The sequence below is a fragment of the Seriola lalandi genome, unplaced genomic scaffold (assembly GCF_002814215.2).
Source record: "Seriola lalandi dorsalis isolate HSWRI2012SDOR001 ecotype SW California unplaced genomic scaffold, Sedor1 jcf7180002054148, whole genome shotgun sequence".
NCBI classification, from domain to species: domain Eukaryota; kingdom Metazoa; phylum Chordata; class Actinopteri; order Carangiformes; family Carangidae; genus Seriola; species Seriola lalandi.
The window spans coordinates 36,623-59,434 of NW_019524701.1; the positions used below are offsets into that span (position 1 = coordinate 36,623).

General features: G+C 43.0%; 2 protein-coding genes across 3 annotated transcripts in view; both read right to left on the minus strand.

Moving 5' to 3' along the window:
• Positions 1-6: 6 nt before the first annotated feature.
• taok2a (TAO kinase 2a) lies at positions 7-20,338 on the minus strand. Of its 2 annotated transcripts, none has more exons than XM_023403587.2 (20): positions 19,855-20,338; positions 14,788-14,928; positions 11,512-11,583; positions 11,112-11,213; positions 10,643-10,688; positions 10,416-10,512; positions 9,610-9,723; positions 9,390-9,481; positions 9,213-9,306; positions 8,287-8,368; positions 8,023-8,193; positions 6,850-7,059; positions 6,578-6,706; positions 5,259-5,495; positions 4,746-4,874; positions 4,425-4,628; positions 3,606-3,845; positions 3,131-3,343; positions 2,134-2,316; positions 7-1,575 (listed from the first exon to the last, which is right to left on the minus strand). In XM_023403587.2, the coding sequence occupies exons 2-20, from the start codon at positions 14,917-14,919 to the stop codon at positions 631-633; spliced, it is 3,492 nt and encodes a 1,163-aa protein (XP_023259355.1). In that variant the 5' UTR covers positions 14,920-14,928; positions 19,855-20,338; the 3' UTR covers positions 7-630. The 2 variants fall into 2 exon arrangements, with proteins under 2 accessions (XP_023259355.1, XP_087029405.1); XM_087173279.1 differs by having other exon boundaries at positions 3,122-3,343.
• A 1,960-nt stretch (positions 20,339-22,298) lies between these two features.
• LOC111653120 (heat shock 70 kDa protein 1-like) overlaps positions 22,299-22,812 on the minus strand; it is a 1,974-nt gene continuing 1,460 nt past the window's right edge. Inside the window, exon 2 of the mRNA XM_023403589.2 lies at positions 22,299-22,806. Within this exon, the coding sequence (XP_023259357.1) occupies positions 22,522-22,806 (285 nt within the window). The 3' untranslated portion in view covers positions 22,299-22,521. The remainder of the gene's footprint in view (positions 22,807-22,812) is intronic.

Consider the following 22,812-nt stretch of genomic DNA (forward strand, 5'->3'; position numbering starts at 1 on the left):
CGCTGAACGTATGAAACACTTACAAATCAAAAAACTGGGTTTACAATTTACTGTTATTTACAAAGTTACAGTGGTTGTTTTTTTTTGTTTTTGTTTTTTTAAAAGCACCTCAAGCCAAAGTGGAAGCTCCACAACTGTCGCTCAGTTCGATACAAACTGAGAACCAACAACCTGACACGTGCTCCGACACCTGATCACCTGACCACCTGATCACCTGACCACCTGACCCTCAGACTGGTCCGACTCCTGCAGTTAAAACCGTCTCACTACAAAGTCGATACTGTGCAACAGATTCAATGTGTTGTGAGTTTTTTGTTGTTTACTTTCTAATTTTACCACTTTTTTTTTTTTTTGGATTGTTTTGTTTCTTCAGTCGTTGTGTGACTCCTCCCCCTCTCCTCCCCCTCCCCCACAGTGACGCTCAGGGTTGTTAATACTCGTTCTCTCTTTCTTTTCACTTCAAGAAAGGAGATTTTAAAATTTACACTTTAAAAATCGGGGTGTTTGTTTTGTTTGTTTTTGCTCTGAACAGAAAAAACTAAACGAAGCTCTCTACGTGAAGTGGGCGTGGCTCTGCGTCTGTCTGTGGGCGTGGCCCTCAGATCAGAGCATGGAGACAGCTCGGCCGGTTCACGAGTAGGAGAGGTGAGAGCCGTTGGAAATGTGAGACGTGACCGACGTGCTCCGGCTGAGCCCTCCGTCGCTCCCGCCGCCGCCGCCCGGCCCCCCTGAGGCCGTCCTCCTCAGAGGCTGGGGGCTGTTCCTGAGGGCCATCAGACTGGGGCCCCTGACGCTCAGGCCGCCGCCGCCTCCGTAGCCTCCCTGTGACGAGGAGGAGGAGGAGGCAGAGGAGGGGGGAGAGGAGGAGGAGAGGGAGATGGGGGGAGGGGGAGGTGGTGGTGGGAGGAGAGCCAGGGACTGGGAGGAGGCGTGGGAGGAGAGGTGGTGGTGGCCCTGGGAGTGATGGGCGTAGTGGCCCCCTCCTCCCACCCACTCCCTGGCCCGCTCGCGCTCCCGGCTGTCGCGCTCGTGGCTGTCGCGGTACAGCTGCGGCGTGCTCTGGTGGTGCTGGTAGTGCTGGGGGAGGTAGTGCTGCTGGTGCTGCTGATGCTGCTGATGCTGCTGGTGCTGCTGGTGCGGTTGATGCGGTTGGTGCTGATGGTGGTGGTGCTGATGGTGGTGGTGGTGGGAGGAGGGGCCCCTGCTGCTCTTGCTCAGGTCGCTGTCCCTGCCGAGGCCGTGGGAGGAGGTGATGGACTCGGCGCGGTTGAATCCCCCGCCGTGGTTCTGACTGCGCCAGGACGGAGTCGCCACCGAGTTCTGCACGCTGTGGCTCCAGTGGCTCCCCGAGCGGGGGACGGGCCGCGACGGCCAGCCGCTGGAGCCCGACGAGGGGCTGGGGGTCGGGTAGCCCTGGTTGAAGGCCTCGGCCGGGATGCCGGTCAGCGCCATGTTGCTGAAGCCGAGCCGCATGCTCTCCGAGTCGAAGGCCTCGATCTCGTGAGCCTGGCGCTCCAGCAAAGTCCGGATTCTCTCTGAACGCTCGTTCTGCAGAGACAACATCTCCTCCTCGATCTGACGGACACGTTCACAACATCAGACTTTCATTCACAACTTTTTTTACACAATTACAAAAATATTACAAAGCCCTTATTGAGAAATGACTTTACATCTCTCTTGATCAGATCAGCTGGAACGCACCAAACTTGGTCACATGATCGGCTAACACTCCATGTACATGAGGTTGAGTCTGAACTTGGGAAGACTGTATTTGGAGTCAGTTCCCCAGACACTTTATTTGCCACTTTTCCCAAAACAGAATGCAGTTGTTTGAACTGATGAGACTGTCGGCTGTTTCTCTCTGTTCATTTATGTACATTCACGTCTCTTGAAAATTAAATCTCTATCTCAAAGGGATTTACCTGAATAAATAAATAAAGGTTAAATAAATTAATTAATTTCTGTCACTTTAAGGAACATCATATCTTCGAGTTTTGGACTCGAACGACTCACTAATTAATTTGGCCTCCAGGAAATTATAATTCCTTCTTAAACTTACAATTTATAGAGAAAATAATCACAATCAATCAATCAGTTAATCAATCAATCAATGACGAGGTTGTGACTTCTCACCCTCTGCTCCAGCAGCGCTCGGCGGATCGACACCCTCTGCTCCAGGTCCTTCACCTCTCGTTCGTGCTGGGTGTCGGTGTGGATCTTGATCTTGCTCTGGTAGGCGTTCAGCAGCTCCAGCTCCTGCTGCAGCTGCATCCGCAGCACCTGGTACTCCGCCTCCTGGGTCTCGTCCAGCCGCAGCTGTGGGCACAAACAGGGACGAGCCTCGGTATCAGTAGAGCGCCATCTGCTGCGAGCGCCGAAGAGACGGCCGTGATTAAAACAGCAGGACGGCACGGGTCTGTTAGGCCACGCCCCCAAATCTTGTTCCTCATCAGACTGATGCAGAAATCCCTGGAACTACTTTCCCCTCTCAGCACTCTGATGGCACTACTTTCTTCCCCCCTTCAGTAACAGAAACATTAACATATTTCTATGTGTATGTTTGTTAATTGGCCGTCTTGTTAACACTTGGACATTTATACAAACCTTCATTTACACTCATTGACGTCTTTATTGATAAAGAAATTGGGTTTGTGTTGTGAAAAAGTGGAAAACCAACTAAATCAGTTTAACCAATATTTTTATTTTATATATATATATATATTTGTTATATTTTTAAAGCGTTTTCATCCCAGAACGTGAGTTTTGAGATTATCAATCACGTGAATCTACTTCAAACTTCAGTTTAGAGCTGAAACAATAATCGATTAGTCAATGGACAGAAAATTAATCAGCATCAAGTTTGATACCTGATTAATCAATTCATATGTTTTTCAAAGAAACAGAATGAAAACAGCTTCTCAAATTTTCTCCCTTTTATAAAATGGTAAAGGTTTGTGTTGGGACTTGTGATGGACAGTCACCACTTTTCTATTTTCACGTCCAGACATCTAAACGTGTTAAGCAGCTTCGTTCTGATTGGACGCACTGAGGCGCCGCTGACGCTGTGAAAAGGTGCAGGTGCAGGTTTTCAGGTGTGGAAGGTGCGCGGAGGTTTCCTTGCCTTACTCACAGCCTGTGTGGACAGCATGTCGTTGATGGAGTGGTCGTACTGCTCGGCCAGGATGGCCAGCTTACGTGTTTGCTCCTCTTTTAGGCGTTTGAGGACGGCTTTGTGGTCGGATTTGGGAGTGCTCTCCAGCAGGTGGTTCCTCAGGGCTTTGTACTGACGCGTCTGGATCTTACAGGTCTCCTGGAACTGACGCTTGATCTGCAGCTCTTTGGACTGGAACAACGAGTCAGACATGATCACACACTGTCGTTTAACACCAACATGTTTTTAAATATTTTATCCTCGAACTAAACGTTGGGAACTTGTGACATTTTATCAGTTGATCCGACTGTAATTCTGCTGCAGGTTAAAAATGTTGACTAGTTAAAAAGGTTTTCCATATGTGTGAGAAATAATCTTTGATCATAACGTCAGAAATCTGAGAACTAAACCTGATCAGAACCTTTCAGTTCTGTTTGGATCGGTCTCTTCGTACCTTGAGGCTCTTCGGCTGCTGCCGGACCTCCATGGCGTGTTTCTGTCGAAGCTCTTGCTCGCGGCGCTTGTTGTACTCCATCTGGTTGGTCAGCTCAGTCTGGTGCTGCGTTCGGATCAGGTCGGCCCGAGTCCGCTGCACCGAACCCAGCTGCCTGAACTCCAGCTCCTGCGTGGACTCATGGTGTCGCAGCAGCATGGCGCACTCCAGGTCCTTCTGGGTCTGCTTCTTGTTCAGATCCTGGTGGAGGACGAGACAGTAAAGGTTACTGCACAGGTCAAATCGCTCTCTAAATCAGTTTTGTGTTTATAACCTACAGAATTTAATTAATTTTTGTGAGGTCACCATGCCCGTGACCTTTGACCTTCGAACACCAAAATCTAAAACAGTTCATCCTTGAGTCCAAGTGAATGTTTTCGCCAAATTTGAAGAAGCTCCGTCACGGCGTTTCTGAGATATCGTGTCCACGAGAATGAGACGTACAACCTGAAAACAATATGTCGCTGTCGCCGGGCGGAGGAATAAAAACTTTTGTTTCTTCACGAACAGAATCAGATAAAATAATGCAGTTGCTTGTTGTTGATGATCACACACAGTAAGTTTGCCTAATTTCCTATAGAACAAGTGACTAATTTAACTCACATTCGTCAATATTTCTAAGATAAAACCTCGGCGCTCCGTGGTGTTTTAGGACAATAAAAACAGACACTGCTCACTCTTATATATCTCATGTTTACACAAACAGAAACTCCCAGTGTGTGTGTGACCGGACTGAGGAGATTCAGGGTGAAGGTCAGCTGTGAGCTCGCTCGGCTGTACCTCTCTCAGCAGGTCCTGCTCCAGGTTGTGGCGAGCCAGCAGCATCTTCCTCTTGTACTGGCGACACTGCAGCTCGTAGTACTGCCTCTGCCTCCGCAGCAGGCTGGCCTCCTCCTCCGCCTGCATCTGCTGCAGACACTCCTTCTGACGGATCAGCCACTCCTGCTTCTCCCGCTTCGGAGTCGACTGGTTCTCGCTCAGCTCCTGGTTAGTGCCGAGAAACAAACAAACGCTGAGTAATGTTCAACAAATATAAACAATATGAGAATATCTACCTCCGTGTTGTTTTGAATGTAACAGCGGCAGCAGTGTGTGTTTTACCTCTTTCAGCTGATCCTTGCGTTGGCGGTACTGACGTTTCTGTGACTCCAGTAAACTGGTCAGCTCCTTCTTCTGCTGGCCCAGAATGTGCTGCTGGAACTTCTTCTCCTCTGCCAGAGCCGCTTTCGTCTGCAGGAGGACACAGAGAGGTCAGAGGTCATTTTTATGAACCACAGATGCCGACACTGATAATGGCACCAAAGCCAATCAATTGTTTAAGTCAAGTCAAGTTATACTGGATGAATGGAACGAGTCCACTGAGACTTCACTGTCCTCTCGTCCTGCACATTAGACAACATATAGTTTTAGAGGAAGAGGCTGGTGGTTTTTACAGATATTTAGTTTCATATTTAAAAGAAGATTTATCCTTTAAGTCACCAAAAGAAAAACATGGATGCTAAGTTATGAAGAGAAACCATGCAAACTAGATTTAAGAACATTGGTCTGAACAATGTAATTAGTGACTGAGGTAAACAGGTGTGATGTGTGTATGTGGAGCTGTGTCTCCGTCACCTCTTTCTCCAGGATGGCCTGGTGCTTCTTGGACAGCTTGTCGGCCTCGGTGGAGAAGCTGTTCCTCTGGTTCTCCAGCTCCTTGTCCAGCTTCAGCTGGTGCTCGTCCATCTCGGCCTTCAGCTTGTTCTCCAGCCCCATCAGCTGCTTCTGGTGCTGCCGCCTCATTCGTTTGTACCCAGACATCTGCTCCCGCAGCGCCGAGCCCTGCTCGTGCTCCTGGATCTGACGGGTCACCTGGAGAACAGGAGAACGGTCAGCTGGTCAGAGGTGTGTGTAAGCTGGCGTGACCCCTGCTGTAATATACAGTGTGTTATCCACAGGTGATATCTGCTTTGGAATCTGTGCAGGTGAAACGTCAGCAGTGTGAACCTCAGGTTGAGGGCTGCTCCCCTAATATTTATAGGAGGTGAGGAGCACAGAGGAAAAGAGACTCCCTGTCGGCTCGTCCATATCGATCTCTCTCAAGTTTTAAGATGGCTGCTGCCACAACTCAACAGGAGCTGAAGGGTCGAGTAATTTACCTCCAACATTCTTACACACACACACACACACACACACACACACACACACACACACAGCTGCTAGCCGCCATGCTAACGGGTATAACAGATCTGTCACGTCTCATCTACAGGTTGTTGCTCCTGAGACGCTTCGATCAGTGATTGTGTTTTTAAAACTTATCTCAGGTCTGCAGCTTCACTCAGGTGTAGCAGCAGTGTGTGGGACAGGTGACAGGTGAGCAGGTTTTTTGACCAGTGGGAAAAAGAGGCGTTAGAGTCTTTAAGTCTGTAAGAAATGCAGAGACGTCTCAGAGTCTCCAGCCGGTTTCTGTTCTGTAAATATTATACTTAGGTGTCATTATAACCCAAAGAAGTTGGGAATACCATAACACTGAACCTTGAACTGTAGAACTGCCTCACTCTCTCAAGACTTCAGAGTGTGTGTCTGTGTGTGTGTGTGTGTGTGTGTGTGTGTGTGTGTGTGTGTGTGTGTGAGAAAGTTTCTCCTGGGTCAACTAAAATAAAATACGATCATACGACACCGCAGAGACTTCTAGAATTACATCTGCTGTGCTCCGAAGTGGGAAGACGAGTCTGGCAGCGACACGTGACAGCGCTGTGTGACGGGTATTTAGGAAAGAAAAGCTATAAAGTTTTTTGTTTGTCCTCTGCATTGAAAACAAAGATTGATTTGTTGATTTAAAAAACAAAAACAAAAAAATTCTTTGTGTCTGAAGCTTTGAGTGGAGAAGGAGGAGGAGGAGGAGGAGGAGGAGGAGGAGGAGGAGGATGGCGGCGCCCTGCGAGTGAACTTACCAAAGAGGCAGTTCGGATGGTGGCGAAGTGGTCACGGTTACGATAGTAGGCTCGACGGCGTCCAGCAGAGGGAACCTGGGGTTGGTCCATCTCAGGCTGGTACGGGTCGTCATAGATGTTATCCTGACCCTGAGGAGGAGGAGGAGGATGATGAGGAGGAGGAGGAAGAGGGGAGAAAGGTCAGACTCTTTTAATCCTGGACACCACATGGACCAACTGACTGAAGCTCTTTCACACACACTCATAGAAAACATGTCTGGGTGTGTGTTTACCGTGGGCCGGTGGATGATGGAGCTGTTGGAGGTGACGGTGTGCTCGCCCTCCTGCATCATGGCCATCTCGCTGCTGCTGTCGTCGGAGGCGTCCGCCAGGCTGTTGACTGAGCTGCTCTGAGAACTGGCAGAGATGGACATACTGGGAACTGACTGGGAGCTCTCCATGCTGTTGACTGTACCTGTCCGCAACAGGTACTGCTCCACCTCCTGAGAGACACACACACACACACACACACACACACACACAGGATATTTTTCTTTAGGCTCATTATTACCTGCATGTGTGATGTAGTTGTTTTGTGTGGTGGGTTTTATTTTATTTTCTTATAAATTACCACAGCACAGACTGACTGAGTCGAACACTGTCTCAGTGTTTTTTAGGATTTTAAGTCACAACTTTTTGAGTCATTTTCCCATCATGCTTCACTCATTTCCTTAGTGTCTTCTCCTCCTTGTGCATCTTCACTTTCTACCATTTCCTTTCTCTCTGGTCTCAGAATCTGTCTCTTCTCCTTCCTCTCTCCCCAGAGAACAGGAACCCTTTGAGGAACTCGGTTCCTCTGTCTACATTTCTACAGGAGCATCCGGACTGTAGATCTGGGATCTCCAACATGTGACCATGGATGTATAACACAAACTTTAAGCAACACAACTCAGTACATCTGCTCCAAATACAGCTATATAAAACACAGAGACACCCCCCCCCCCTTCAACACCAAATTAGTTCATTTAAAATCAAATAGGTTACACTGTCAAGTTCGTTTACATCAGATATCATTCGACTCCATTAGATTTTTGACCCTGATGTGAGTTTCAGATGTTTTTGGTACAAAATGTGAGTTTTGATATTTGATCACTTGTTGAATGATCTTATTCATCTGATTTGTTTTGGAGATCAGTTTGAGGGTTTTGACAGAATATGTGAATAATGTAACAGGTAATAAAGACATGAGGAGCTCTCAGGGAGTAAAACTACAATCTCCAGAACTGAATCTAGATCAGAGTTTCAAGTGTTGAAAGTTGCTGATTGGGTCAAATACACGAGTGTGTTCTGTAACACTGGTTTATCCACCTGGCATCTTTAAAAACCAAGAACTGCAAACACGTTGTTTTGCTTGTAGTTTGTTTGGAAATCAAAGTCACAGACTTCATCTCTCTCCCGTTCCTCACCTCCTCATCCTCCCCTCCCTCGGACACGGGTCCGTTCTGCTGGGTCTCCTGGAAGAGGATCTTCTTCATCTTGCGGTACTGCAGATTGTCCAGCTCTCGCACTGCATCCTTGGTTCGTGCAATCAGGTCCATGATCACCGTCAGCGGGCGCTCGCGGCACAGGAACCGATGCTGAGGAGGGAAACGGATGAAGACGAGGCGTTAACATTAATGTGACATGCACATCGTGATGAGACGGTTTAGTTCCAAACTGTGAGTTCTCACATTCAGTAGCACGTCCGAGGTAGGACGGTCCTGGGGAATCTTCTGAAGGCAAGAGTCAACAAAGTTGCGGAAGGAATCAGTCCTGAAGAAAAAACATGGGATTATCATATTAGTGAATAAAATGACTCACGGAGAACCAAGAGAGGAGCCATGGTCTCCAATATGCTTTTATATTTAGTCCTTTAAGCCCAGTGTCCGAGACGGAGCTGACTTCAAGGTTATCAACATATTAAATATTGTTTCCTCCGTCACGAGCAGTGGAGGAAGAAGAACCCAGGGGCCGGTTTCAAAGAGATATCTCTGGTCTGTAGATCAGTCTGTTAGTCAGACCCTTCACAGAAATAAAGACTGACTCATTTTAAGACAAAAAAAAAACAATAGACACTTTACCCCCAGACTAACTCAGGCTTAAGACCAAAGTTACCATGGTAACAATCAATGACACCTGCACTGACCCCTCCGAACGGCAAAGAACAGGAAAACATGGCTCATAACTTCAGCAAAGAGAAGGGAAAGAAGTTTTAGAGACCGCAGGGATTTTTTCTTTCTTTCCAAATCAGATTTCTATTTTTATTGTTTCAGTCTTCAACTAAAACGTCCTTGTAGCTGTTGAATTCTTCCTAAAGCTGGGGCTGGCCATTATCTTTTATTTACCCAGAAGTCATTGTACCACAGTCTTACTGAACTGCTTTGTGCAACAGATGAATTCAGACTCCGTCTATCTGAAGTCTGACTATTTGTTTCATCTCAGACACGGTCAAAGTTTCTCTTTGTGAAACCGGCCTCTGATCTTAAATAGCAAAACCACAGTGTAAAAATACTCCACTGAGTAAAAGGTAAATAATGAGAAAACAGTTTATCTCAAGGTGAGTCAGAAGCTCTCTCTCTTCAAACGAGGAGCTGAAGAGAGAAAAAGACGCTCTCACCAGTGGTTGGACTGGAGGATGGGGCTTTCATTCTGAGCGATGTGATATAAGGCACTCATAGCATTCATATTGAAGAGCGGGGGCTTCCTCTCAGCTGTGGGGAGACAGAGCACAGAGTCAGGGTTTGTTCCAGTCTGGATTCACACACATATGTAAGAAAGAAACTACAGCTCATACCCAGCTCTATGCAGGTGATGCCCAGCGACCAGACATCCACCTTGCCGTCATACTGGCCTTCATCCATGGCTAAGATCACCTCCGGAGCCATCCTGACACAAGACAGAGCATTCATGTTACCAGAGCAGCTTCCTTGAGTGTTAGATTAAATTTAGGAAGAAGAGGAATGATGACCCAAACGTCTTTAACCAAGGTAAAGGAGTTTTAGTTGAGCACTCACCAGTAGGGAGTCCCCACGAAGGAGTTGGCCGGAGCCACGATGGAGGCCGAACCAAAGTCCCCCAGTTTGACCTGACCAGGCTCCGTCAGCAGGATGTTTCCCGCTTTCACGTCCCTGCAAAAGAGATGGGGAAATGACACTGACATCAGTGTGTTGCAGAGGCTGGTAATTACTTCAGTTTGTTTGTAGTAGTTTAAACTACAAGTGTAAGTCTGTGGCAATAAACTGTGGGACGACATCATCGTTTGAGCTCTGGATCGAGTCGTTCTCAGACTTTCAGGATACAAAGACGTGTTTTTGGAAACACAGATGGATGAATTATTGGACCACTTTAACAGCTGTAGGTGTAGCGCTGCCAGCGTCATTCTCCGCCACTTTTTTACTCAGTGATTAAATAAAATATCCGATTCATCCGGTTGAAATGTAGAAACACTTTATTTTAAGAGCTTGAAGATCCGATCATCACTAAAGAGTCTGTCGTGCAGAGAGCTGATAAAGACAAATGAATCATTCAAAGTTTCCATATTGATATTTAAGGTGTATTGATTGATTTCCAAACATCAATCAGGCATTGAGTAACACTGAAGAAAACATTCCACCTTAAAAGATGGCGGTAACCTCAGAGCTGCTCCGTGAATGAAATGATTAATTAGTAAAGATTAAAGACAGAAAACATCGTCTCTTGTGCTGCTGGAAGTGAAAGCTAGCTTAGCTACGTTTTCATAGCCTAGCCTGTTAGCTTAGCTTGACCTCTGCCTGCACGGCAGAGAGAGAGAGAGAGAGAGAGAGCGAGAGAGAGATTTTACCTGTGAATCATATTGTGAGAGTGAAGATATGCTAATCCCTGCAGTGCACCGTGGGTAATAGCAGCTATTTCAACTTCCTGGAGCGGCTTTTTGTGAACTGTGAAGACAAAAAGAGTAGAAGAAGAGACAACAGGCTGGAAATCAGACAAAGTTCAATAAACGCGTGGTGTTTCCAGTCAATGAGTAATCGTGTTAAATAATCGTGATCATTATTTTCCTCCACTGACCTTCGAGGAGGTCTGAGGCCGAGCCGAGGCAGTACTCCATCACCAGCTGAGGGAGAGACGATCCAACATGGCGGTCACAGAACCACAGGTAGCATTTATATCAACACACATTTCTCACTTTCATCACAGATCTCACGGGAATCATCCGTAACAAACACAATAAGAAAAGGCAACAACGGCCTCTGTCTTTGGTTCAAGCCTGAGATAATGGGTTGGTTAAACAGTTAGTCAACAGTCTTGGTTATCAGTTAATCATTAAAGTTGCTTATTAAGTAATTACACGTTCAAGATTTGCTCCTTTTCTTTGTAAATAAAAATTAAAAAATGTTGTAAATCTTTGGGATTTAGAGGCTGTTGATTGGACAGTTATTTGGAGATATCACCCTGGACTCACAAACACGAGCTTTAATTTGTATTTTCAATGTGGAAAAGACATTTCCAGAAGCCAATGAGACATTATAAAACTCACCCATGCCGTGTGTTCTTTCAGGTAACAGCCCCGGTACTCGATAGTGTTCGGGTGGCGAAGTTTCTGCAGGAACTTCACCTCTTTAATGATGTCCTGCCATTTCTGCACATGAACACACACAACACTCAGTCAGACCTCATCCTGCTTGTTGTTATTGGAGAAATGTTTATTTAATGTTATTCACATAAAATACAAACTTCAGGGTTCATATTTATAATATCAGGATAAAGACGATGGATTCACTTTAACACTATATAAATCATCCAGGACATTTAAAAATGAACTGAAGGAGTTTATTAGTGATTTTGATGATGATCATTCAACTATCAGAGAAATGGATAATCTGAGAAGACGCATGGGGAGAGACTTTAAAATCTACAAGGAAATGTAAGTTCTTCACCTCGTTTGTCTGCTTGCCGCTGTACGACATTTTCTTGATGGCCACCACCTCATTGTTTCGCACATCTCGGGCCTGGAGGATGAAACACAAACACATTTACACATGTGAACTCAAGAAACTCAAGTCGCTCAGAGAAAATATGCTTCGCAGGTAATCAGATAACAACTTTTTTTTTTTTCTGCGGAAAACTTTCCTGGAATCTAAGATCTTCTGCGGAAACGCCCTGATCACAGCAGGAACAATCACAATCTGATCTGCTGCCGCGGAGCTGCTGCACCGGAGTGGCACCTCAGTGGAGACGTTTCTTTCACTTTCTCCGCCCAGATTTATGAACCAAACCAGGACAGTCAAGCTTCTCTAACCTTTCAGCCAACCAGAATCTGCGCTTTCTTGAAAAAGCCCGGTTCGAAATTAACGTCGACGTCCACTTCAGGCTCAAGCCGCTCCATTAAGGAGATTTAGCCGCGGCTAGTCAACGTTAACTCGAACCAGGCTTGAACAAGCTGCATTATGCACAAACATGGACTCTACAAGCAGACCAGAACAGTCGATTGTCGAAAAGAAGATCATGTCGCAGAAAGAAAGGAAAACAAGCCGCAGAGCAAACCCTGCTGATGAGGGTGGCCTCCTCATTTTTATCTTATAGGGACAATGCTATTTAACATTTCAAAACGAGGTATGAAGCTAATGTGTTGCACAAGGATTTTTATAGCTATTGCTATTTCTCGACTCCGGCCCGTCGTTGGGCTTTTACATGTGTGATGGAATTAAAACATTCAAGAGCAAAACCAACAGAAAACAGACAACACAACTGATAATACCCTACAATTAGCTAAAGACATCCACAAGAACAGTCAACAACTAGCTACAAGTATTCAAACTGGTTAGCTTTTAGCAGCACTTAGCCTTTGTTGTAAAGGAATGTCCCGTATAATACGAGATTGTCTCGTAATTTAAAATAAAATGCTTTAAAATTTGCCCCATATACTTGTACGCATCATTTCATTAATGAACCATGTCCTCGAAGTGTCGAGAGTGATGTAACATCAAGTAAAACCAAACCTGTTATAGCTACAAGTGGATTAGAGACGTTAACGAGCTGGGTGTGCTGTGAGAAAACACACCTATGCTCAGCTTCTTCAGGTGAAGTCAGCAGTACAGCGCTCTGATAGCTCACCTGGCAGAGCGCATATCATCACAGCTTACTCATTACCGCAGTGACTCAGGTTCGAGTCCATTAATAGGACTGTAATCTTTGTGGCCCATTATTCATCTGTTATTGCACAAAACACACAACAAGGCAACATCACACAAGGAGCGATTACATATACTGAGGAATTCTTCCTTTAAATTCTGTTTGAACGACATGTTGAGACTTGAACAGAACGACCTAACCATGTGCCTTTAATTCTTTCAATGCTGCTTTTCTGGTTTGTGTGAAGCCACCGTCATCTATTAGTGACACTAATCTGAAATCTGGTTTCTCGTCAGCCTGATTCTGCAGCTGATTTTTCACCATCCTTTCCAGAGTAGTGGCTGCACGTGAATTTTAAGACCATTTGGTGGTGCCAAAAGACCGATCCGACGTGTGCAGTTGAGCCCAGAACAAAGACGGACACGATGATCCGTTTGTGAACCAAACTACATGATTTATTTTTGGGATAAAATGCTTATATTTTCTCAGAGCTATTCCAAACGCTTAATCCTCCAAAGGGCTTAATCCTAAATCCCAAGTGAGGATGCTGCTATCAGACACCAGACGAAGTCATGTTGCTCTGTGATGACACTGACAACATGGAGTCCTACCCCAGACTGTAAACAGCTGAATGATGCATCGTGGCCGTTTCTACTGAGAAGAATTCCTAAAAATAGAATTATATTATACGACCTTCTTAAAAACAACAATTTTAAACATTAAATAATGTTTTTTAATCCATGACCGATTCTGTCGGTGGTCATTCAAGGACACTTGTCCCCTCCGACCTGCAGAGTTCACACAGTCTGGAGGAAATACAGTATAAAGCAGTTAAATTGATGCAAATTGATGCACATCATCTATTTCTGTAGCACATCTCTAATGGCCTTTTAAGGATCCTCTGAAAGTCAGACACTGAGTGAGGCAGTGAGAACAGTGTGGAGGTGTTAGTCTACCGCAGCCTGAGGAAGATTTTCCAGGTAGAATGAGATGCACAGCCTCGTACAGACACGTTGTGTTCCCACTGGTTTCTTGATTAGTTGGGGAAAAATTCAGATTCGGTTTCTTTCTTTATTTGTTCACACAATGAATTGTATAGAACATTAGGACTTTCTTCTTTTTAAGAGTTTTATATTTAAGTTTTCTGAAATAGAAATGGATACAGGAGCTCTTTCATCCGACGTATTTATTTTTATTTATCTTTTTTTGTGACTTGTTGGATTGAATTGGGAAGAGTTTTCCTTTCTCATTAAGTAGAGCTTTTGTCTGTGTTAGATGGGTTGTGTGTTGTGTATTGATCCGTCTGTTGTCACTGAAGTATTGTTTGTGAATTTGAACATAAACTCAGCACCAAAAAGCAGGAACAGCACGGTAAGTATCTTATTGCTTTAAACTTACAGGAAACTATCAAATATTCTGACCATTTATATGTTTGGGCTTCTACCAGCTTAGACTACGTGGTTTGCTCTGGTCCCAGATCTCTGAATCGCTGTTTCCACCAGCTGGAGAAACTGTTCACAAATTACATCTTTGTAGGTTGAGGTTAAGAATGTTTTTACCTGCTACATCTATGAAACATAGCAACAGAAAAGTGGCCACAAGAAATACAAAGCAGACAAAACAGCAACTCAACAATTCTACATTTCTTCTTTAGTGTAAAAGACATTAAAACTACTCAGAGTTTAGATTCTATTTGTGGCGGCAGCAGAATCAGCTGATGTAAAACGAATAAATACTCTCCACTTTACACACAAAACTGGTTAAAGCTCCATCACAACCTCTTGTCGGATGGTTGAATAACTCCGTCCAAACTGCTTGTCGGAAAGATTGAAAACGTTAAAATAACTGCTACCACAGTTTCCTGTCGACTGAAAGTGACGCCAGCCTCGACTGGACAAAGACATGAAGACGACGACCGGCTGAATGGAATAACTGGAGTAAAAGGGCTGATACAGTCTGATCATCAGACTATAGCTGGTTCAGATTACCTGGAAGTCAGGACGTCATGCTCACAGTAAAGACACCCTGGACTACACAAACATTTACTGCCATAAAACAGATGGATTTAACGTCACACTCACAAAATACACCGCTCCGAAGCTGCCGTGGCCGATCTCACGGAGGTCAGCGAACAGCTTCTCGGGATCATCTTTGCAGAAGAGATCTGCCACCTCCGGGTCTTTCAGATTGCCCGCCCGTGCACTCGAGGGCATGGCCAGGGCCTGTGAAGCAGAGGAGAGAAGAGGTTAGTCCTGGGAGACGGCCGTGAGCAGTGATCAGGATCCAAACAAGGAGCTTCAGACATCACATCATACCTGAAAATACCAGCCTGTTTTAGACATTTCAGCTTTAAACAAACACTTAAGAGGAACAGAAATATTAGTTATTCTAACTGATGTATTGAACCCGCTGCCAATCACTATGGGAGTCGCAGCAGACTCCAGTCCTGCCGCCTTAATGTTGGTGGAGGGAACCCTTTGAATTAAATTTGGATCTTGGACCGTGTTCCCATATTGTTTTAGAGGGATGTGACGCGTCTGTTTTCCACTTCAGTCGGGCAGAAAACCATCTAATTAATGTGTTAAACATGCTGGAAACTGCGTTCTTGTACTCTTGTAAAATGACCCACTTCCGAAACCCCCTCACATCTTATCAGTTTCCGTGATACTCCACAAATCTGTGGTGCAGGTCTCAAAGATCCTGTAGTATTTGAGGAATGTCATGACTGGCTGCTTTTGGCCAAAACAGTTTGGAGTCATCTGTGCACCTCTGTGGTGATTGAAAAAACAACCGTTATCTCCCACAGTTGATCTATCTGGGACAGTTACCAGCTGACAAGTCATGACACGAAGACAGCCGACAGTTACAGGGAAGGCCGGGATGTTTACCTGGAGAGATCCACTCACAAACACAGAGAGAAAACGACGCAGAGAAGAAGAGTGTGACACGAACAGCTGAGAGCGAGCGGAAAACAAAATGGCTGCTGGTGCTCACAAAGTGCACTTCAATATGAATGGATTTCAATTATTAACTGTTCAGAACTTGTGACATCAAAAGCATAAATGATGTGAAACTGATGAAAACAGCTTCAAGAAGAAGAACAGAGTTTCACCAGCTCATTAACTGAGAGTCCAACTGCTGACAGTGTCTCTCTCTCTGAATTAAAGATGCAAAATATAATGTCAGACCTGTCACTCCACAACCTCATATATTTGTACTTGATGTACATATTTTATAGTTATTTTTGGTTTAATTATGACAGGGACAGTGAGAGACAGAGACAGGAAAGAGATGCAGTGAAGGGCCTGAGTTAGATTTGATCCCAGGCCACTTCAGTAAGGACTGAGCCGCTCTACCAGGTCAGCACCACTTACTGGATATTTAGATAAAACTATAATAGATACAAAAGTTGGGTATTTAATTTAAAATATAGTACAAGATCGATTTATCTGCAGGTTCTTTTCTTCTCTTTTTGTCAAAATTAACAGTCAAATGTCTAACGGTGCAAAACTGATTCAACAACTAATTACTGCATCTCTAATGTACAACAAAAAGAAACCCATTACAATTTCCCAGGACACAAGTTTTCATATTAAGTGAATGTTTGTTTTATCCAACTGTGTCAAACACAAAGATTCAGTTTAACACAGAGAACATTTAAGAAGCTAGAATCAGTGAACTGTTCCTCAGATTTGATTTAAAAAGTGATTATCAAAATCGTTGCCCATTCATTTGGTTAAACACATAATTGTTTCAGCTCTAAACTACCTGAATTAAACTGTACATTTAATCACATAATTATTTCTTCCATTAATAAGGGAAAAATAAAAGCCCAAGGTGGTATTATAAAATGCCTTGTCTTCTACACAGCCCCAAACTCAGATATCCTTATCATTATTGATTCATCTGCTGATTACTTTTTCTGATAAATTGATCAATTTTGTCTGGAAGAAGTTATATAATAGTGAGTCCAGCGCAGTGTCTAAAAATGTCCTAAATTTGTTTGAAAAATAACAGGATTCATAAAATAATCAATTTCAACCAATCAATCAAACTGGGGTGCAAATATTTGGTGTATTGTATGTATTTTAAAAATTACTGAAATTATTCATTTGTTATCAAAATAAATTCAGGTTAATTATTTCACAATCAATTATTCAATTAAACACTGCAGCTCTTAAATCAACCAGGGCAAGAAGAAAAATAATAAAGAACAACAAAGAGTCTTTATATACATTTAATTACATGCATGACACTTTTGTTGTCTCAAGCATCTGGAGATCAGAGAGCAGCAGAAAGGCAATGACAGCGCTCCGGTTCTCACCATGACGGGCCGACTCAAATCAAAGATCGGTATGAATAAATCCATGACAATCTAAAGATGAGCCAAGCTGAGCTTCAAATCAAATCATCTGACTAAATCAGCCCATTCAATGTAATCTCAGCCAGCACACGGAGCCGAGCTTATTGACAAATGCAACATCTTTTTATAATGGGGTTGATGTAGACGCTCATCCTTGAGTGTCAGCTGGAGCCCTGAGGAGAGCCAGCAACATAACCAGGCCTCTGTGATCTGGTGAATGCATGAAAACTCGGCCCCAGGGTCCCTGTTTAATGCAGCACTGCGAGGCTTGTTCCTTTTAAAGCACTGCTGTGTAAACGTGCTAGTAAATCTGTGTTAGACGAGGACACAAGATCCCCACTCTCCCACCCCCCAACCCAGCATTCCTTCAAAACACAGCAAACCAATTTTCAATTTTATGTGTGCGTGTGTGTGAGATATATATATCTATATATAATGTGGCACTCAGTGGCCTGATGGTGTTCAGTATGAGGCAGGAAGCAGACGCCTGCAGCTACTGTATACAGTCAGAAGAAAAACAACCGATGTGAAAGACAAAAATGTGCAGCAAGTTTTTTCAGAATTAGAAAGAGAAATGGGGCATCCTAGTTGCCTGAAGAGCACCCTGTGTGACTGTGATGTTCTCGCTTCAGATCTTTGTCGTGTCATTTTTCCCTTTTGCGTTTTCAATCACACTATGAATTTTCACAATAAAAAAAAGGTATTACAACATGAAAACAATTGCAACCTTCAAAATGGGGTTTACACTGAGCATCTTAAGAGTCAATATAAATGACCCAATGTTGTGTTGTTCATGGCTAAACAGAAACTTTCTGAGTTTGTGAATTGGGACATTAACTGTCACTGTTGTTGTCGTCTACTGTTTTCTGATCCCTCAGCTTCACACTGAAATGCAAAACCCACAAAATCATTCACCATTTTTTTTCAATGAGATGACGTCTTGCGGTATCTATTTTTGTCTTTTTCCGAGGAACAGGGTTGTTCTCAAAAGTTTAAGCACACGACACTGGGGAAGCAAGTTTCCTCAACTTCATACGTGGAAAAAACAAACACACTAGTTCAATCAAGTTAAATTTAAAGACTGCATAAGCAGCACTAAAAAAACAGGGGAGGGAAAAAGGGAAACAAAGCCCCAGACAGTCCTTTTTAAACATAACGAGTGATGTGAAATTTGGTGTGTCAGTGGTGCCGGATGACCAAGATCACATGGCTGAACTCAGCCCGGACTAGGAAAATGTTTTGCATAAAAGAAGCTCATTGTTGTGAATGTGTAACACACAGTGGGTATAAATGCATTGATTAGCACCAATAACCAACACCTCAAAAAAAACTACCTCGAGGTGATTTCTTTTTTCTTACTATTTTAAAATACAAATGGCTGAACACAGGCAGTGAGGGTCCAGAGCTTTAAATAAAGTCTACACTATAGAATAAACACTGAAACATCTTCAAGCTGCATCACTAATGGCATTCAACACATGAAAACTGAAACTGTAATATTGCAAATGACAAACTAATCATAGCTACAGGAGCAGACAAAGTGAAAGCTGAATGCTTTCCCATATTTCGATGCTAAATCTCCTGAAGCACACGTCGCCTTTATATCAAACTGAATCTCTCCAAAGTTATTTCACAGGAAATAGGGACACTCATGATGTGTGGCTTTGATTTAAGTTTATATAAGCATTACATCAACCTCTGCCCCAAGACGGAAACCCCAGATCTAGTTAGTTTTGTTTGGACACTGCAACACCATAAATGGCCTCCACTCCACCCTGTTAAATACCTCATCAACAGACATCACTGTTTTTCAGCTGGTAACAAACATTAAACATCATGTCTCTCAGCAGCTCAACGAACCAGATGTTCACGAGGCTGAAATGTTGTTTGTTGTGGTTAAAGCGAGACATTAAAATCCAGGATTCAGTCCTCCTGAAAGCAACTCCTTGCATCATATAGAAATTATACTGTTTATTTTAATAACATTGGCATATGCTGATAAATGTTGAAGTGGGTACAAAGGTAATCCTACATGACAACAGCAGCTGATGTTAACTAGAGCTGAAACAATTACTCGACTGATTGGTTGATTAAAAGAAAATCACACCAATTTAGAGGAAATATTTTAAACATAAATTGTGAAATAAATGTCATATACTGCTGATTTTAGCCTCTCAAAGGGGGAAAACTTGCTGCTTTCCTCTGTCATGTATCTTTAAATGAATACTTGGGGTTTTGGGACTTTAAAAAAAGACGCCACCTTCAGCTCAGACATTTTTTTTTTTTTTTTAGTTTCACAGACCAAACAAATTAATCTGAAAAACAAAAGGTAGACGGAATGTTTAATGAAAATAATCAGTTAGTTGCAGCCCTGATGTTAACATTACCGGCTTTGGGCAGATGTAATCAACAGACCCACAGAAAGAAACGCAGTAAAACCACAGCACACCGTTTGATAATGTCTGTCCTAAAACAGCTTCGTGTTGCTGAATTCTCTCTCAATTGTGCATCTTAACGGTTTGCTCGGTATGTGGAGAATAAACGTTGGAAATCAGCTAAACGAATGAATAAATGCAGATTAAAAACACCCATCACGGAAGAGCTACAGGATAACGGTTAGCTGTGTGTAAATCTAAGATGATTCTCGTGTAACTGAAGGCCTCTGGAAATAAATCAAAGACCACTGGGCGTCCCCGGACCCAAGTTTGAAAACCTCTGGAGCAGCTAACGGGGTTAGCTAGCTCCGCAGCTAGCCGGGCAGCTAAGCTAATGTAGCTTTACTTACCGCGGCTTATTGTGGTTCCGCTCTGGACCGAAAAACAACTGTTAGCAGCCGAGCTAGCGAGCCGCTATCCTCATAGCCCGGGTTTCTTCTCGGCAGATAGTCAACACGACATTCGGCCCATTCCCATCGATGTCCCTCCTGATTCCAGAGCCACAATGAAATTAATTAACGGTTTCCAAATTACACCGGCGGAAATAGAAACTTTAAGCTCGCCAGTTGTCTCTCTAACGTTACTGGGTTACTAGCCTTAGCTAATTGGCTAGCTTAGCTTTGATAGCTTGGAGCTAACGTTAACATTAGCTGTTCTGCGGGGTGTGGCTGTTGTTTCTCCGCGGTGCCCCACTTCCAAGCATATTGTCCTGTAACACCAAAGCTTTTTAAAATATACTCTTAAAATCTGCCTTAAAATCTGCGCCCCATCCTGAGGCTAGACTTGTTTCTCACACCGTTTTTGTTCTTGCTAAATACAAGATGGCACAGACTGGTGGGGCGGGACTCGAGTGTTGACCGGAAAATGGTTGTTCTGTTTCCTGTGAGGTTTCCACTTCACAAATAAAAGGGTATAAATAAATCGACCTAGATAATATTAATAATCTAGTACAAAGGCTCGAAGGCTTGATTTAATGATCTTTTCTTTTTTTTTTTTTCTTATAACACTCCATATCTTTTAGCCACATTTCATAATGTTGATGAGCTGCACTTCATGGACTTTGTGTGTGAACTATGAAAATGAAGCAGGAATGAAAATCCAAGTATCAAATTGTGTATTACAAACGTACTTCTTCACTATCAGGTTATTGCTCAAATAAATTCAAGACTGGATTACCAACCTGGGGCCCCTAAAGGTCCCTGCATGAAGTATAATTCTTCTGCAGTTGTTCACGTTGTATAAAATGCCAGTTTAGGGGGTATTGCCTAATTTCATTGTCCTACTTATGCTGAGTGTAAATGTATGTCCCATTTAATGAAGACGTACAATTCAGTTCAGCACCTCAAAGCGTCAGTTTGTTCCTTTATCCAACTGTTACAATGAAAATTGAACAAGCAAGTCGAGAGCCGGAAACAGAGACAGTTCGTCTTCAAAGTAAAGGTTGCGTGTTTTGAACAGACGTGCTGGCTGCAGTGTTCAATTTAGCTAAGATGATTAAAAAAATATTATTTCATAATATTCATACTGTATTTATTTTTGCACATTCATATGTATCACGATTTATTATACTCACACAACAGACCTAACATGTTTGAATATATTATTTGTAAACATTACTTTATAAGCTCAAAATCATTTTGAGCCTAATGTGAACCGGGGTCTAAGTCTACAACTGGGGGCACGAGCTAGCCGCCGGGCGGCTAACTTCAGCTACAATAACAAGTTACTCCTCACATGTATGATATTAGCCTGTAAGACTAATGTAACAGTTGTGACAGCTAACTGTGTTAGCAGCGTCTTCACACGGCTCAGCCAGGAGCCTGTTGCTGTCAGGCTGCTGATGCAGGTGAGTTTACCTGGTGTCCTCGAGGACACAGGTCAGATCCACCCCTCCTCGTCTTTACAAAAATGGGAAACAAATGTAATTCATTATTATTGGCATAATGCTTAAAGGAGAAGTTTGGATGTTAATACACAGATCATTTCTGTCATTTTACAGACTTTTGTTCACAATTTTACAAAACAGAAAAATTACTGTAAAATTTTCAGAGATATTTTCTGTAAAATTTGGATTTTTTTTCAATCACAATATACATTATCTCATGGCACTTTACATTGAATTTAAGTTTATTTTCCTGATTATATTTATATTTACTTACAAACTTATATATTTTTACTCAAGTAATATTTTACGTGTCCTTCAGGGAACAATTCGAAGTAGAGACTCTGCAGACGAAGCACGTATAGACAATAAACAAGGGCTTATAATATATATCATATATCACCACAAAGGAGCATATTATATAACATTTAATACTATGTTGCTCTTCATTGAGCATTTTTAAAATGTGTATTGGTTATAAAAGTAAAAGATCTGAGTACTTCCTGTATTTTCATGTACCCCTTGGTAACAGCACAGTTGGTGTGTTTGTAAAACTTCAAATAAAAAGGTAATGAAAAATCTATATTCCCTCATAACATTTATAACAGATTCTCAGAGCAGTGAAAAAGTGAAATTCCACCATCTAGTGGTATTTCTGCGTATCGTACTGCTTGCATTCATAATTACTTCTGTGATTGAGTTGTCTTATTTTGTAATGGGTAAAAGTATGAAGTATGTTTTAATTATACAGTCATTTTTAAAAACATCTTGTGTCATTTTGGGATATGATGATGAGAGACAGAGATCGATATAAAAAGGTGTAACCTTTCGATAATTCTCGTACCATGGTTTCTCTAAATCTTAAAAGTGGCTGCAAAGTTTCATGAAGAATAAGATCATTTTAATAATCTCTGGTGATTCAAGTAATTTTATTGAAACCAAAAGAAACATTAAGATGTATTCACATTTTATCTTCATTGCAAAGTCCAGCAATGCAACTTTGTAAAAATATGGTCAGTTCTTATAATTTCTTGATTGTTAAGTTTAAACATATAAATGTCTGGAACAAAAACCCACAAACATGAGGTATAACGTTATTGTTACAGTGATCACAGAGTCCATATTAAGGGACACTTTAGTCCACCTCCTCAATAGTGGGCCCCTGGGAGCCGGCTTGTGCCTGCTCTCCACAGTTACCTTCAGGCATTCCTCCCTGATACAACTTGCTGATGATGGGGTTGCACACTTTCTCCAGCTCTTTCTGCTTGTGTTGATACTCGTCTTTATCAGCCAGCTGGTTGTTCTCCAGCCAGGCGATGGTCTCATCACACTTCTCAACCACCTTCTTCTGCTCCTCCTCACTCATTTTGCCCTTCAGGTTCTCGTCCTGCACGCTGCTCTTCATGTTGAAGGCGTAGGACTCCAG

Excerpts from the sequence above, each read along its gene's own strand:
- taok2a (XM_087173279.1), bottom strand. The coding sequence starts at position 14,919 with ATGCCCTCGAGTGCACGGGCGGGCAATCTGAAAGACCCGGAGGTGGCA. Across the intron at positions 7,060-8,022 it reads AGGGAGGGGAGGATGAGGAG|GAGGTGGAGCAGTACCTGTT; the intron begins GTGAGGAACGGG and ends TGTGTCTCTCAG. Across the intron at positions 2,317-3,121 it reads CCACACAGGCTGTGAGTAAG|CTGCGGCTGGACGAGACCCA; the intron begins GCAAGGAAACCT and ends TTGTGCCCACAG.